The sequence below is a fragment of the Mya arenaria genome, chromosome 12 (genome assembly GCF_026914265.1).
Source record: "Mya arenaria isolate MELC-2E11 chromosome 12, ASM2691426v1".
Taxonomy (NCBI): domain Eukaryota; kingdom Metazoa; phylum Mollusca; class Bivalvia; order Myida; family Myidae; genus Mya; species Mya arenaria.
This window is the reverse complement of record NC_069133.1, coordinates 47,008,219-47,022,436: the sequence shown is the minus strand read 5'-3', so window position 1 is coordinate 47,022,436 and position 14,218 is coordinate 47,008,219. Positions and strand designations below refer to the sequence as shown.

Here is a 14,218-nt window from a genome sequence, read left to right as displayed (position 1 = left end):
CGGAAACTTTTTCTTCACTTCAAGGTCACGGTGACCTTGACCATTGACCTACTGATCTCAAAATCAATAGGAGTCATCTACTAGTCATGAACAACTATGAAGTTCCTGGGTACAAGCTTTCTTTAGTTATTGAGCAGAAACCATTTTTAAGCTTAAGGTCACTGCCAACATAACATTTTTTACCTGAAGGTAACCTTGACCTTTGACCTTTTGATCTCAAAATCAATAGGAGTCATCTAATAGTCATGAACAACTAGCATACCAAGTATGAAGTTCCTGGACCCAAAGGATCTTTAGTTATTGAGTGGAAACCGTTTCTTCACCTCAAGGTCACGTTGACCCTGATCTTTGACCTAGTGACCCCAAATTCAATAGGGGTCATCTACTAGTCATGACCAACTAGCATACCAAGTATGAAGTTCCTGGGTCTAAGAGTTCTATAGTTATTGGGCGGAAACGAAGTGTGACGTACTGACTGACTGACTGACAGACTGATGGACTGACTGACGGACAGGGCAAAAACAATATGTCTCCCCATGAATGGGGGAGACATAAAGATATTACACGCAAATGATTTGTACATGGAAGGTCACCACGACCTTGACTATTGACCTTGTTACCCCCAAAACAATTGGGATCATCTAGACATCATGACCAACCTCACTTCAAAGTTTGGTGAACCTAGATCAAAGCATTCTCCTGATATTGCACGGAAATATTTTTTTACATTAGAGGTCACAGCGACGTTGACCTTTGACCTTGTGACCCCCCAAAATATAGGAGTTTTCTAAACCTCATGATCAACCTCCGTACCAAGTTTGGTGAACCTAGGTCAAACCATTCTCAAGATATTGAGCGGAAATGTTTTTTACATTGGGGGTCGCCGCGACCTTGACCTTTGACCTAGTGACCCCAAAAACAATAGGGATCTTCTACACCTCATGACCAACCTCCCTACCAAGTTTGGTGAACCTAGGTCAAACCGTTCTCAAGATTTTGAGCAGAAATGTTTTTTATATTGGGGGTCGCCGCGACCTTGACCTTTGACCTAGTGACCCCAAAAACAATAGGGATCCTCTACACCTCACGACCAACCTCCCTACCAAGTTTGGTGATCCTAGGTCATGCGGTTTTCCAGTTATCGATCGGAAACGAAGTGCGACGTACGGACGGACTGACGGACTGACGGACTACCGGACTGACGGACAGGGCAAAAACAATATGTCTCCCCCAGAGAGGGGGAGACATAATTAAATGTTCAAAAACACAAATGCTAATACAACTTGATACAAGAACTTAAACTGCACATAAGATTTCTCTTTAATGGAAATCAAAATGAAATAATTGCTATTAAAAGGGAACTGCAATTTAGTGACAAGGAAAGAGGTTTTATGGACTTTGTGCCCAATCATTTCAAATATTAAAGGCTCACATAGTTGATTCATCCAAATATATTTTATTAATCAATAGACATCACTTGTTGTCCTTGAAACAAAATAATTTACAAATATTAATCAGGCAAGTGTTGACAGCAGTCACTGATGTCCTACATGGACAGTGTGTTGACAGCAATCACTGATGTCCTACACGGACAGTCTGTTTGACAGCAGTCCCTGATGTCCTACATGGACAGTGTGTTGTCAGCAGTCACTGATGTCCTACATGGACAGTGTGTTGCCAGCAGTCACTGATGTCCTACATGGACAGTGTGTTGCCAGCAGTCCCTGATGTCCTACATGGACAGTGTGTTGTCAGCAGTCACTGATGTCCTACATGGACAGTGTGTTGACAGCAGTCCCTCATGTCCTACATGGACAGTGTGTTGACAGCAATCACTGATGTCCTACACGGACAGTCTGTTTGACAGCAGTCACTGATGTCCTACATGGACAGTGTGTTGACAGCAATCACTGATGTCCTACACGGACAGTCTGTTTGACAGCAGTCCCTGATGTCCTACATGGACAGTGTGTTGACAGCAGTCCCTGATGTCCTACATGGACAGTGTGTTGACAGCAGTCCCTCATGTCCTACATGGACAGTGTGTTGACAGCAGTCCCTCATGTCCTACATGGACAGTGTGTTGTCAGCAGTCACTGATGTCCTACATGGACAGTGTGTTGACAGCAGTCACTAATGTCCTAAGTGGACAGTGTGTTGACAGCAGTCACTAATGTCCTACATGGACAGTGTGTTGTCAGCAGTCACTGATGTCCTACATGGACAGTGTGTTGACAGCAGTCACTAATGTCCTACATGGACAGTGTGTTGACAGCAGTCACTGATGTCCTACATGGACAGTCTGTTTGACAGCAGTCACTGATGTCCTACATGGACAGTGTGTTGACAGCAATCACTGATGTCCTACACGGACAGTCTGTTTGACAGCAGTCCCTGATGTCCTACATGGACAGTGTGTTGACAGCAGTCCCTGATGTCCTACATGGACAGTGTGTTGACAGCAGTCCCTGATGTCCTACATGGACAGTGTGTTGACAGCAGTCCCTGATGTCCTACATGGACAGTGTGTTGACAGCAGTCCCTCATGTCCTACATGGACAGTGTGTTGTCAGCAGTCACTGATGTCCTACATGGACAGTGTGTTGACAGCAGTCACTAATGTCCTAAGTGGACAGTGTGTTGACAGCAGTCACTAATGTCCTACATGGACAGTGTGTTGTCAGCAGTCACTAATGTCCTAAGTGGACAGTGTGTTGACAGCAGTCACTAATGTCCTACATGGACAGTGTGTTGACAGCAGTCACTGATGTCCTACATGGACAGTGTGTTGACAGCAGTCACTGATGTCCTACATGGACAGTGTGTTGACAGCAGTCACTAATGTCCTACATGGACAGTGTGTTGACAGCAGTCACTAATGTCCTACATGGACAGTGTGTTGACAGCAGTCACTAATGTCCTACATGGACAGTGTGTTGACAGCAGTCACTGATGTCCTACATGGACAGTGTGTTGTCAGCAGTCACTGATGTCCTACATGGACAGTGTGTTGTCAGCAGTCACTGATGTCCTACATGGACAGTCTGTTTGTCAGCAGTCCCTGATGTCCTACATGGACAGTGTGTTGACAGCAGTCACTGATGTCCTACATGGACAGTGTGTTGACAGCAGTCACTAATGTCCTACATGGACAGTGTGTTGACAGCAGTCACTGATGTCCTACATGGACAGTGTGTTGACAGCAGTCCCTGATGTCCTACATGGACAGTGTGTTGACAGCAGTCACTAATGTCCTACATGGACAGTGTGTTGACAGCTATCACTGATGTCCTACATGGACAGTGTGTTGACAGCAGTCACTGATGTCCTACATGGACAGTGTGTTGTCAGCAGTCACTGATGTCCTACATGGACAGTCTGTTTGACAGCAGTCCCTGATGTCCTACATGGACAGTGTGTTGTCAGCAGTCACTGATGTCCTACATGGACAGTGTGTTGTCAGCAGTCACTGATGTCCTACATGGACAGTCTGTTTGACAGCAGTCCCTGATGTCCTACATGGACAGTGTGTTACAGTGTGTTGACAGCTGTCACTGATGTCCTACATGGACAGTGTGTTGACAGCAGTCACTGATGTCCTACATGGACAGTGTGTTACAGTGTGTTGACAGCTGTCACTGATGTCCTACATGGACAGTGTGTTACAATGTGTTGACAGCTGTCACTGATGTCCTACATGGACAGTGTGTTGTCAGCAGTCACTGATGTCCTACATGGACAGTGTGTTGACAGCAGTCACTGATGTCCTACATGGACAGTGTGTTGTCAGCAGTCACTGATGTCCTACATGGACAGTGTGTTGACAGCAGTCCCTCATGTCCTACATGGACAGTGTGTTGACAGCAGTCCCTCATGTCCTACACGGACAGTCTGTTTGACAGCAGTCCCTGATGTCCTACATGGACAGTGTGTTACAGTGTGTTGACAGCAGTCACTCATGTCCTACATAGACAGTGTGTTGACAGCAATCACTGATGTCCTACATGGACAGTGTGTTGACAGCTATCACTGATGTCCTACATGGACAGTGCGTTGACAGCAGTCCCTCGTGTCCTACATGGACAGTGAATTGACAGCAATCACTGATGTCCTACATGGACAGTGTGTTGACAGCAGTCCCTCATGTCCTACATGGACAGTGTGTTGACAGCAGTCCCTCATGTCCTACATGGACAGTGTGTTGACAGCAGTCCCTCATGTCCTACATGGACAGTGTGTTGACAGCAGTCCCTCATGTCCTACATGGACAGTGTGTTGCCAAATATCTGCATCATTTTTACAGTAATGATAAATCATCTGCATTTGTTTAATTTGACTTGCCTGTGATAATACACTGCATGTAATGAATTTGTTTTCTCTTTTGTGGTGTGACTAAGTGATCTCTTTCAGATGCCCTATTACTGGTATAGGAATAGCCTTGCAAGACTTACCCTGACATCAAGAAATGCAAACTCCAAATATTAAAAAAAAACACCACAACATTTCAACCAAACTTTTGATATATAATGACAACACAGAAAATAAATACACACCTCTTAAGTTCTTCTTTGGTCTCTCAATTCAGGCACATCAGCTATCTTAGTTGAATATGATCATGGTTTAATAAATTAAAGACGCCAACCTTTGGAAAGGATTTTCACTGTAATGTTTTTGAAAGAAATTGAGGATGAAATTTCAAACTTATTAAACACCTTTGGTGAAAATTGAACATTTAAATTTAATAACCCAGACCTGGACTATTGACCACTGGTCAGGCCAATACCATTACTAATTTCACTGTAATGTATTAAAGAAAGAACAACATTTATCAGATTGATCTTTTAGAATGTTTAATCAATTGATCAAGATACTAGTAGTACATCCAAACACCAATGGTGAACTGCCAGCAAAAGGGGAAAATATTTATCAGATATTCAAATGTTAAAGCCTGTGGCTATCTTCTGTGATCCGTAACTAATATAAATTAAAAATATAATGAGTTATTGATTCATTTCTTCAAAGAGCAACAGTTGGTTTAAAATGGTATTCAAGTTATAGATGAATTTTAAAGGTTTTACAGGGCTCATGGGATCAGACAACAATGCTGACAAAAATGACAAAAGATAATCACAACACAATGGTTATAAAGTGAAAGAAAGAGTATATAACCAAACATGGGTTTGAACACCGTACCTTTCGACCATCAATAACCATTTATATATTGGTATTTATTTTTATATTGCTAATAGAATGTGCCAATACCCAAACTGTTTTTTTTTGAAAAACAATCACTCAAGAGAAAAAAGATATACTTACACTCAATAAAACTACTTGAAAAAAATGATTTAAGCTTCAGTCAGAATTTGCATGCACATTTTTCCCCTTGTTCCAGAGAGGTTTTTTTTTTAACATTATATAGATATCAAAGAATTTTATAAAGAGCAGTCACTTTAAAACAGGAACAAATATCATTCAAACATATCTTGTCATTAACGACTTGAATCCAAGTCTGAGGCGGTATTCATAAAAGTTTAAACTTCTTAAGTAATTTCATAACTTTAATGACTTTCCTAATTTTTTATTATCTCTTTAAGTCATATGAAATAAAAAATGAAGTATTTCCAAAATACATTATTTTCATTGAACTTATTGATAAAAAACACACTTCAATGTTTCCATATATAATAACTATTAAACTTTTCTTTTAGTTTGAAAGTGAAAACTTAAGAAGTCAACTTAATTTAGGAATTGACTCAAGATGTTTTATTAATACCACCCCAAAACATCAAACAGACTCGCCAAAAAAATAAATTAATAAACTCATTATACTGATCTTTTTTCAATGTACATACATATCTGTCGCCGGTTCCCTATTGATATCACAGATCAAATAACATCTTTTAAAATATTATCTTCAACAGAAGCTTGAATTCATATCATAACTTGTACACAAACACCATCAAAGAAACTGGCCAATTGACCGAACAATGGCGCACTTATGCTATAACAATATAACAATGGTGTAGATATCCGTTCCTTTGTTATGCATTTATTTCCTATAAATATTAAGGATTTCCTGAACACATGTCGCTTTTTTTATCAACAGTTAAACCATAAGTGAAATCATTGAATCTATTGGTTCTATGTAATACACAGATTCCGTTTCATGGCAGAGAAATCAAGATAATTCAAACACAATAAAAGATTGACCAGCGATAATTGTAATATTCTTAAATTGCATGAGATAATTGGTGAAAACTGTTTACCCCATTTTTCCCCCCGAATATAAGGCCATCCGCTTATAAGACGACCCCCTAACTCTGCCCATGAAATCTGGTACTTTTTGTTTCAACTCATTTATTATAAGACCGGGTCAATTTTAAATCAAATCTAAATCTTTTAATTCCTCCAAATGTGTGAAAATGTTCAAGGTCAACAGACAATTATCGACTTCCTCGGTAAATTTGTTGTTTTGCTTGAAGAAAATGGCGGGCAACTGTGAGCTCTCTGTTTGGAGGTAGGTTCATAATTAGTACACGGTCACGCTTTTTTAAAGGTTCGGAATTGAAATAATTTTGGTTAACCCAATTAAAATCAAAAGATTGACCATCAATAAACCGTAATTAATACCATGAAAATAAATGGCTTCAATAACAAAACTGCGAAAAGCCGAGGCAATGCTTGAATAGGGCTTGTTTAGCAATTGACAATGTTGTCCCTTTATTTGCGACGAACAGATTTAGATTTGGATTGTCATTTGTCTACATAATCAAATTGGCAGTTAGGTAACCACATCATATTAAGTTTCCAATTTACTGTTTTGATATATCTGTCAAACTAATAAAACAGACACGCGTCATGAGAACAAATGCAGATCAAAAAGGTACACTGTGTGACGTCAGAGCACGCGCGGTGAAGAGATTTCGTGTTGTTTACTTAATCGCCTTTCTAGCTCTGTGATAAGAAGAATTTTATGCTGGAGTGTTTCTATCCGATAATTAATAAAAATTATTAATTGAAAATGAAATATGTTTAAAACCATTTCCACTGAGGCTGGATGCATGGAGTTCTATTCTAACATGTGTTTATATCAACATTAATTTTGTTTATAAAACATTTATGCAAATTATCAAAGACGGGAGGATCTCTATGTGTTTCTATTAAACGTTTAAAAAAGAATTCTACGAATTATCAAAGACTGTTTCTATTAAAATGATATCCCTTGTATAATTATGTTTTATAATTTTTTCAAGAGGACTTTCAAACAAGCCAACAGATGATGTGCATTGTATTTTGTTTATTAGCCTCTGTGACTGAATTGATACATATATTGAGCTGTGACTGATTCCTCTACAAAGCTAATTTTCCAAGATTAATTATTACCCCTTTTACATGACAAGAGATTTCCATGGGGGCAAATTTACCACAGGGTAAATATGTGCATGTAAACACAACTATCCAAATGTAGTCTGAAAATGGGGTATATTTGCCCATATACAAAACCTACTTGCCCAAGGGGGTATTGAAATTTCGCTGCGCTATACAAAATATCTTTAGACAAAACAAAAATAGAGGTAGAAAGTTGGTAAATATGAAATTATTTATTCTGTCAACCTTGTTGCCTGTCTTGGCAAATTCTTTCTTATTAAAGTACTGTAATGTTGAAATATGGTGACTTTGTTTGATTAACTATTTGTTTTAAAGTTTGACCCTTTAATTCTTTTTATGAAACTCATTTGAATCAAAATGGAGTGTTTAACGGTAACTTTCAAAAAGCTATGGAACCCCTTTTTCAGCAAATATGTTAAAGCTTAGAACTACATTTTCTTTATTCTTATTTTGTTTTTTTTAATCAAACTTAAAGATACACTTTAAATGTCTTCTGATTGTCTTCCAAATTTGTTGAGGAAAACAATAATATAGTAGTTTCCCAACATAAATCCCATATAATATCACTTAGCAAATATAAGTGGTGTTGAATACAAACATTTCATTTGTTTATTATAATAATCAATATGTACTTTTCAACAGCTATATCTATGTACTTTTCAACACAAGTTATAGGATTTTTAATTACAATTTTATTTATCTCAATTGCCATCTAAACATGTCAAAAAAATAACCCAGGGGCAAATTTGCCTACATGGTATATTTGAGTCTAGACCTAAAAAAGTAATTTATAGTTTGGGTTACCGACCTACCTACGAAATGGGCACTGACACTACCATTATAGGAAAAGTGCGTGTTTTAGGATGTAGTTTAAAGATGCACTCTTACTCCCAAAAAAGGTTTACTACAATTAATACAATTGTTTTAATATTCAAAACTAGAAATGTGTCCATAGGACACGGATGCCCCCACTTCGATTTTTTGTCACAGAAAATAAGCCATAATGATTATTCAGGATAATCTGCACATATAGGATAAGTTGAGTTGAGTTGGGTTTTACGGCATCGCAAGACTGTATAGGTTATATGGCGCCATTCAGGCAGGAAAAAACTTGTTGGATCCACATAGGACACATACTTTTCAAGAATTAGATTGGAAACATATATTTTTGAAGTATTTTTGGCAAAAAAGGGCCATAACTCCTAAATGACTAAAGCGATTTCCATGACTATCGAACTTGATCAAGATATTATGGTCACAAACATGTGTTTAAAGTTTGGTGAGGATTGGACAAACAGTTTTCAAGAATTAGATTGGAAACATATATTTTTGAAGTATTTTTGGCAAAAAAGGGCCGTAACTCCTAAATGACTCAAGCGATTTCCATGACTATCGAACTTGATCAAGATATTATGGTCACAAACATGTGTTTAAAGTTTGGTGAGGATTGGACGAACGGTTTTCAAGAATTAGATCGGAAACAATCTTCGGGACGTACGTACGTACGTACGTACAGACAGACAGACAGACGTACGTACGGACAAGGGCAACCCTATATGCCGCCACTTTGTGGGGGCATAAAAAGATGAATAAATGTCGAAAACAATGGTTCTTATAAAGGATACCGAGTTGTATTTGAAAGAAATATGCATAAACTACGGTATTTCTACCTTATTAGACTATAGTAGACCACAGTAATTCTTTTAGCATTCACCAATTATTTAATATTTTTGCGCTTTCTGCTATTAATTACACGGTTACAATCTTGTTCTCAGTGATTAATATTTTCCATATATGCATTATTTAGTTAAGTAGTTAAAAGTTTTATCAGTCAAAAATTATGTTTGTATGTGTGTATCTATTGATTTTGAATAAGAGTGTCACTTTAATATTTTTTACAGAATATTTCCCTAACTCCATTCCCTACTGATGACAATATTGTTCTTACATAAAGCATAATATTTTTTTATTTTTTTTTAAAAAGCCTACCTACCCTACCAGTTGTTTTGAAAAGGATGTAACCCTAACCAAACCCTATTTGTACAGTCTGTTAGTTTCCAATTTATATTTGAATCCAATTCAAGGGGAACAATTCAGCTTTTATCAAATATACAGTCATACACTGATTGTCTGTAATTATTTCAAATGGATAGTTTCATGTTGAAAGTATTGTATATAAACATGCATAACAATATAACTCAAAGTGTATGCCAAGATCAAAGACCATCAAACAGTCAATTTAAAATTGAAAAAATTGCATAGTCAGCACCAACTTTCAATGCCATGGGTCCGATCAAATATCGGATATGCCCTTTTTTGTAATGATTTGTTTGTTTCTAAACACTGAAAACATGACACAAAGACGATGAGGCCTTACCAATTTGTTTTTATGTTTAGCGATAGCCATAAGTACGAAACCTTTTTTACTGCAACTATCCTAAAAAACACACACACAAAAAAACAACAATACTAAACAAGTAATATCCACGGTAGAATGGAAACACCAGCCTCAATTGTCAGATAGATCTCCACTGCAAAATGAGTTCAGTTCAAATAAAACGTTATTTTAGTGTTGATCATGGGAATCACACAGAATGCATCATGTTCTGATATCAAATGCCAAGAAATGCCAAGAATACTAGGACAAAGTATGAAGTATGTTGTTTGCGCAATGGTTCTGCAGTAGCAAAAAATTGACAGCAATTATAGTAGAAGGTCTTCAAACAAACACTGTACATTTTTATTTGTATCTACAGTTTAGTCTGTCTGGTTTAAATGTCAAGGAGGCAGTATTAATCCATGTACAAATAATGGGGTATGGACTATGAACAAAATACTCCCTGGGCAAAATCCCAGATTACTTCAAATTTCGCACTAACACTTACTCCCTAAGGCCATTCCAAATTGATGTCTTGTTCAATTTCAAACAAGAGAAATAATAATAAATTCTTTATCTTTGAGATATAGTCAGCATGAGCAGGCAGTCGAAAAGGTAATCAGGCAATGTCAAGCAAAACTGTACACATTAAAGATGCACTCTTACTCCCTAAAAAGATTCACCACAATTAATACAATTGTTTTAATATACCAAAAAGGGTGAAGAAATGTTGAAACCAATGGTTCTTATAAGGGATACCAAGTTTATTTTGAAAGAAATGTGCAGAAAACACAGTATTTCTACCCTATAACACAATAGTAAATCACAGTAAATTTTTTAGCATTCACCAATCATTTAATATTTTTGGGTTTTCAGCTTTTAAATACACGGTTACAATCTTGATATGAGTAATTAATATTTTCCATAAATGCATTATTTAGTAAACTTGTAGTTAAAGGTTTATCACTCAAAATTTATATTTGTTATACATGTGTATTTATTGATTTTGAATATGAGTGTCACTTTAAATGGACTGTACACCAGATTGACACCAAAAAAAGTTTTTTTCTGTAAAGAATCTCAGGACAATTATTTATTAGAATGTGTTACGCTTTGATATCATAATTGTAAAAAAAATACCAAAATGTAAAAAAAAAATGTGTCGGAGACCGGATTCGAACCCATGTCACCAAAATTGCAGTCCAGCGTCGTATCCACTGAGCTACGACGGCTTACTCTAATTAGGAGACATAATTAAGCTATACACCTACCTCGGTAATATCACGTGATAACACTGACTAGCCAATCACGCATAAGGAATGAATTCTACTAGGTAGACATACCCAGTAATCTTTTTTAATGGAAAAATACGAAATAACTGCTACACTTAAATAAATTGTAAACTATGTGGTACTTCAGTTAGCAAGTTTCAATGCATTGTACACATAAATACCAAGTTTATGACAGTTTTCAACAATTTCTTATTTTCTTGCAAATTGATCATCTGGTGCACTGTTGCTTTAAAGCCCAACACTCTATTCTGGCTAGTATATTTGTTTATATTGACAAATAAAGAAATAAATTGCACCTGAATTAGCACCCCTTAAAAGCTTAACATGTAATACCCTATTACTAAATAGCAAAAACTGTCAACACAGTTCATGATAGCTTTGTCCTGGATTTTTTCATTCAAATGACGAATTATGTTTCAAAGTTTACAAATTTCTGCACAAGTATAATATGTAATGTGTCTTGATAATATCATATGTAACATAAAACCTTCACTGACTATCATTCTAACTCAGTATCTAAGGACTGTTATCAATATATATATCAAGTTCCCAGGTGCAAATGCAGCTTTTGAAGATCTATATCATTTTATACTTTTTTCAAATATTTGTTTTTCATTGTTAATTTTATCAAATGAAACTTCTATCATTTTCTTAACTTATCACTGGGTATTGCGGGTAAAACATTGAAATTTATAATTGAAATATTTCAGGTGGATATGTTGCCATATATTGCAGAAAAATGACTTTGACAAGGTGCTTAACAAATAGGCTGTATTACCAATCATAGTGAACTTTTTTTAAGTGGAAGTCAGTCAGTTATAGGACGAAAATGAACAATTATTAAAACTATGCACAAATTCATTACATCCAAAAGAAAATGGTTTCTTAAATAAGCCAAAGTGCTGCAATACATTATACATAAGATTTCACATTGAAAATTAATTCAAAAAAAAACACTGGCTATTATTTTGGCATCATTTGTCCCTTTAATATGTTCAGATCAAAAGAATTACACTCAACAACCTTCGTGTTTATAACGACCAAATCATGCCAACAATGATGCCATGATGTCTGTGAAAGTACACAGACACCAACTGTGTTCTGTCATAGACATCGGGGCCGGTAAAAAAAGTATTGGTCATTCAGACTGACAGCCTCTGATCTAGTACGAAAGAAAATTTGTCGGCCCAGTAATTTTTTATTGAAGACTTGCCTTTTCAAAGCCTTTGTTACTTATATTACGTTGACCTAAGGAATAAAAAGGTATTAAGATATTAACAAGTTATTTTTGCCAGGTTTTTCTCTGAAATTAATTGTTAACGACCCCAATTTATACACTTGTACTGAGTTGTAATGACAATTTTGATTTGTCAATTTGTTGTAAATGTGTTTTTTTTAGACCGTACTGGTATCGATTTCCAAATTAAATAGTCTGTGCCAAAGGGTAAGACTTTTGATTGGGACATTTGGAACTATCCTTTAAAACATTCCAATGTTCATGACAAAAGTTTATCATTATAGCGTTTCAAAACATCGCACTTTATATATACACATTAATATACATTATTTGGTACCATATTGCAAAGGGAGGTAAATGCTGCATGGAGTTTGACTCTGTGTGGTACATACACTATCAAATACAACATTGGAATCGTAAACAAATGATTATGTGACAAGATCTTTGATAAAATGTGATTTTCTATTAAATAAAATAGTTTTCTTACTTTGAAGCCATGTTTGATAATTGATAAAGATTAGATCTTTACTATTTAATAAGGCTGCCACTGGACATGAAAACTATCGGTCAGACAAACCGACCCCATAATATATTTAGACCAAATCAAAATTTACTGATCAGGGCTGTCTGACAGACAGATTTCACGTTGTCCACAGTCATGATGCTTATAAATGTTTAAAGTTACACACAATATAAATGATGTCTCCATTCATCAAAGACTGGATTACGGCAGGAGTGCCTCCATTGGCCTAAAAGGTCAATTCGGGAAGGAGTGTAGTGCGTGTGGGCTAGAACCAGACGCCCGGTTAGCTCAGTTGGCTAGAGCACTGTGCTTGTGTTCGGACAGTCGTGGGTTCGAGCCCCACACCACACCAGGCGCACTTTTCCTCAAAGATTACTTTAGCATCAGCAATTTATTAGACACACAATATCGCAGCTACAATAAACTTATATTGCGGAGCTGCAATTTTTCTAAATATTGGGGTAGTGTTGTCCGTGGCTACGCCTTGATGCCTATGAAATATTGTAAAACGCACAGGGTTTCCCAGTTACTGCTGGAGGGAGGGACTTTTTGCCTTAAACAGCTAAAGAATAACTAGTCAAAGGGACGTAATATTTTCAACACGGGGATATTTTGACATGGGGACGGTTTGGCTTGCTACTAAGTAACTTGTATGACATTATTTTGCAACATAATTTTAGAAATAAAATAGATAATGAGCTGTTGTCTGCAATGGTGTTAACAAACTTACAATTGGGTCCATCTTTTACTATTTTGTTCATTTATTTCGTCTATTTTCAACAACTCATGAGTAGGCTCCCTTGGAAGAGTAAAACTATCACCGCTTTTATAAATAGGTTACACAATACCTTTTCTAAGATAGAATCAACTTCTCCATTGGAACTTACGCCAAATTATGCAAACAAAAAATTCAAAATAATCACCCTCTATCCTTTTAAAAATATGCATATAGTAACTTATTTGCACCTTCATTGTCATTATCTGAAACTTAAAAAAAATACTGTCATTATTTTGAAATATTAATACAAATAGTTTTCCTTACATTAATATTTCAACTGTGTTGTATAAAATAATGTTTCTTTATGATCGTGCTTTATGTATTTTGTTATCACACCTGATGCCCATTTGGGCCTAGTTTTTGGAATAAAACTGAATATATGCTTTTTTATCGTTTAAATCAAATAAGTTAAACATGATAATGCATTAGAATAAAAAAAAAATTGCCTGAAAGTATATTATGCGCCTATAAGTATGATTCAATATTGTGGAACAAAACTGAAGTCGAGGAACCCACGTGGCCAAGTGGTTAGTTACATTTGAAAATGGATAGTACCTGGTATATATTTATTACATCAATTGTTCAAATGCGCTTTTTTGTCTGGCTTTCGGCAAAACTATTA

The 14,218-nt window shown here is 36.3% G+C and overlaps 1 protein-coding gene across 1 annotated transcript in view; it reads right to left on the bottom strand.

Moving 5' to 3' along the window:
* The window catches only part of LOC128211202 (glutamic acid-rich protein-like), a 48,580-nt gene extending 34,958 nt beyond the window's left edge, over positions 1–13,622 (bottom strand). The window contains exon 1 of the mRNA XM_052915698.1: positions 13,549–13,622. Within this exon, the coding sequence (XP_052771658.1) occupies positions 13,549–13,560 (12 nt within the window). The 5' untranslated portion in view covers positions 13,561–13,622. The remainder of the gene's footprint in view (positions 1–13,548) is intronic.
* Between the last annotated feature and the right edge of the window lie 596 nt (positions 13,623–14,218).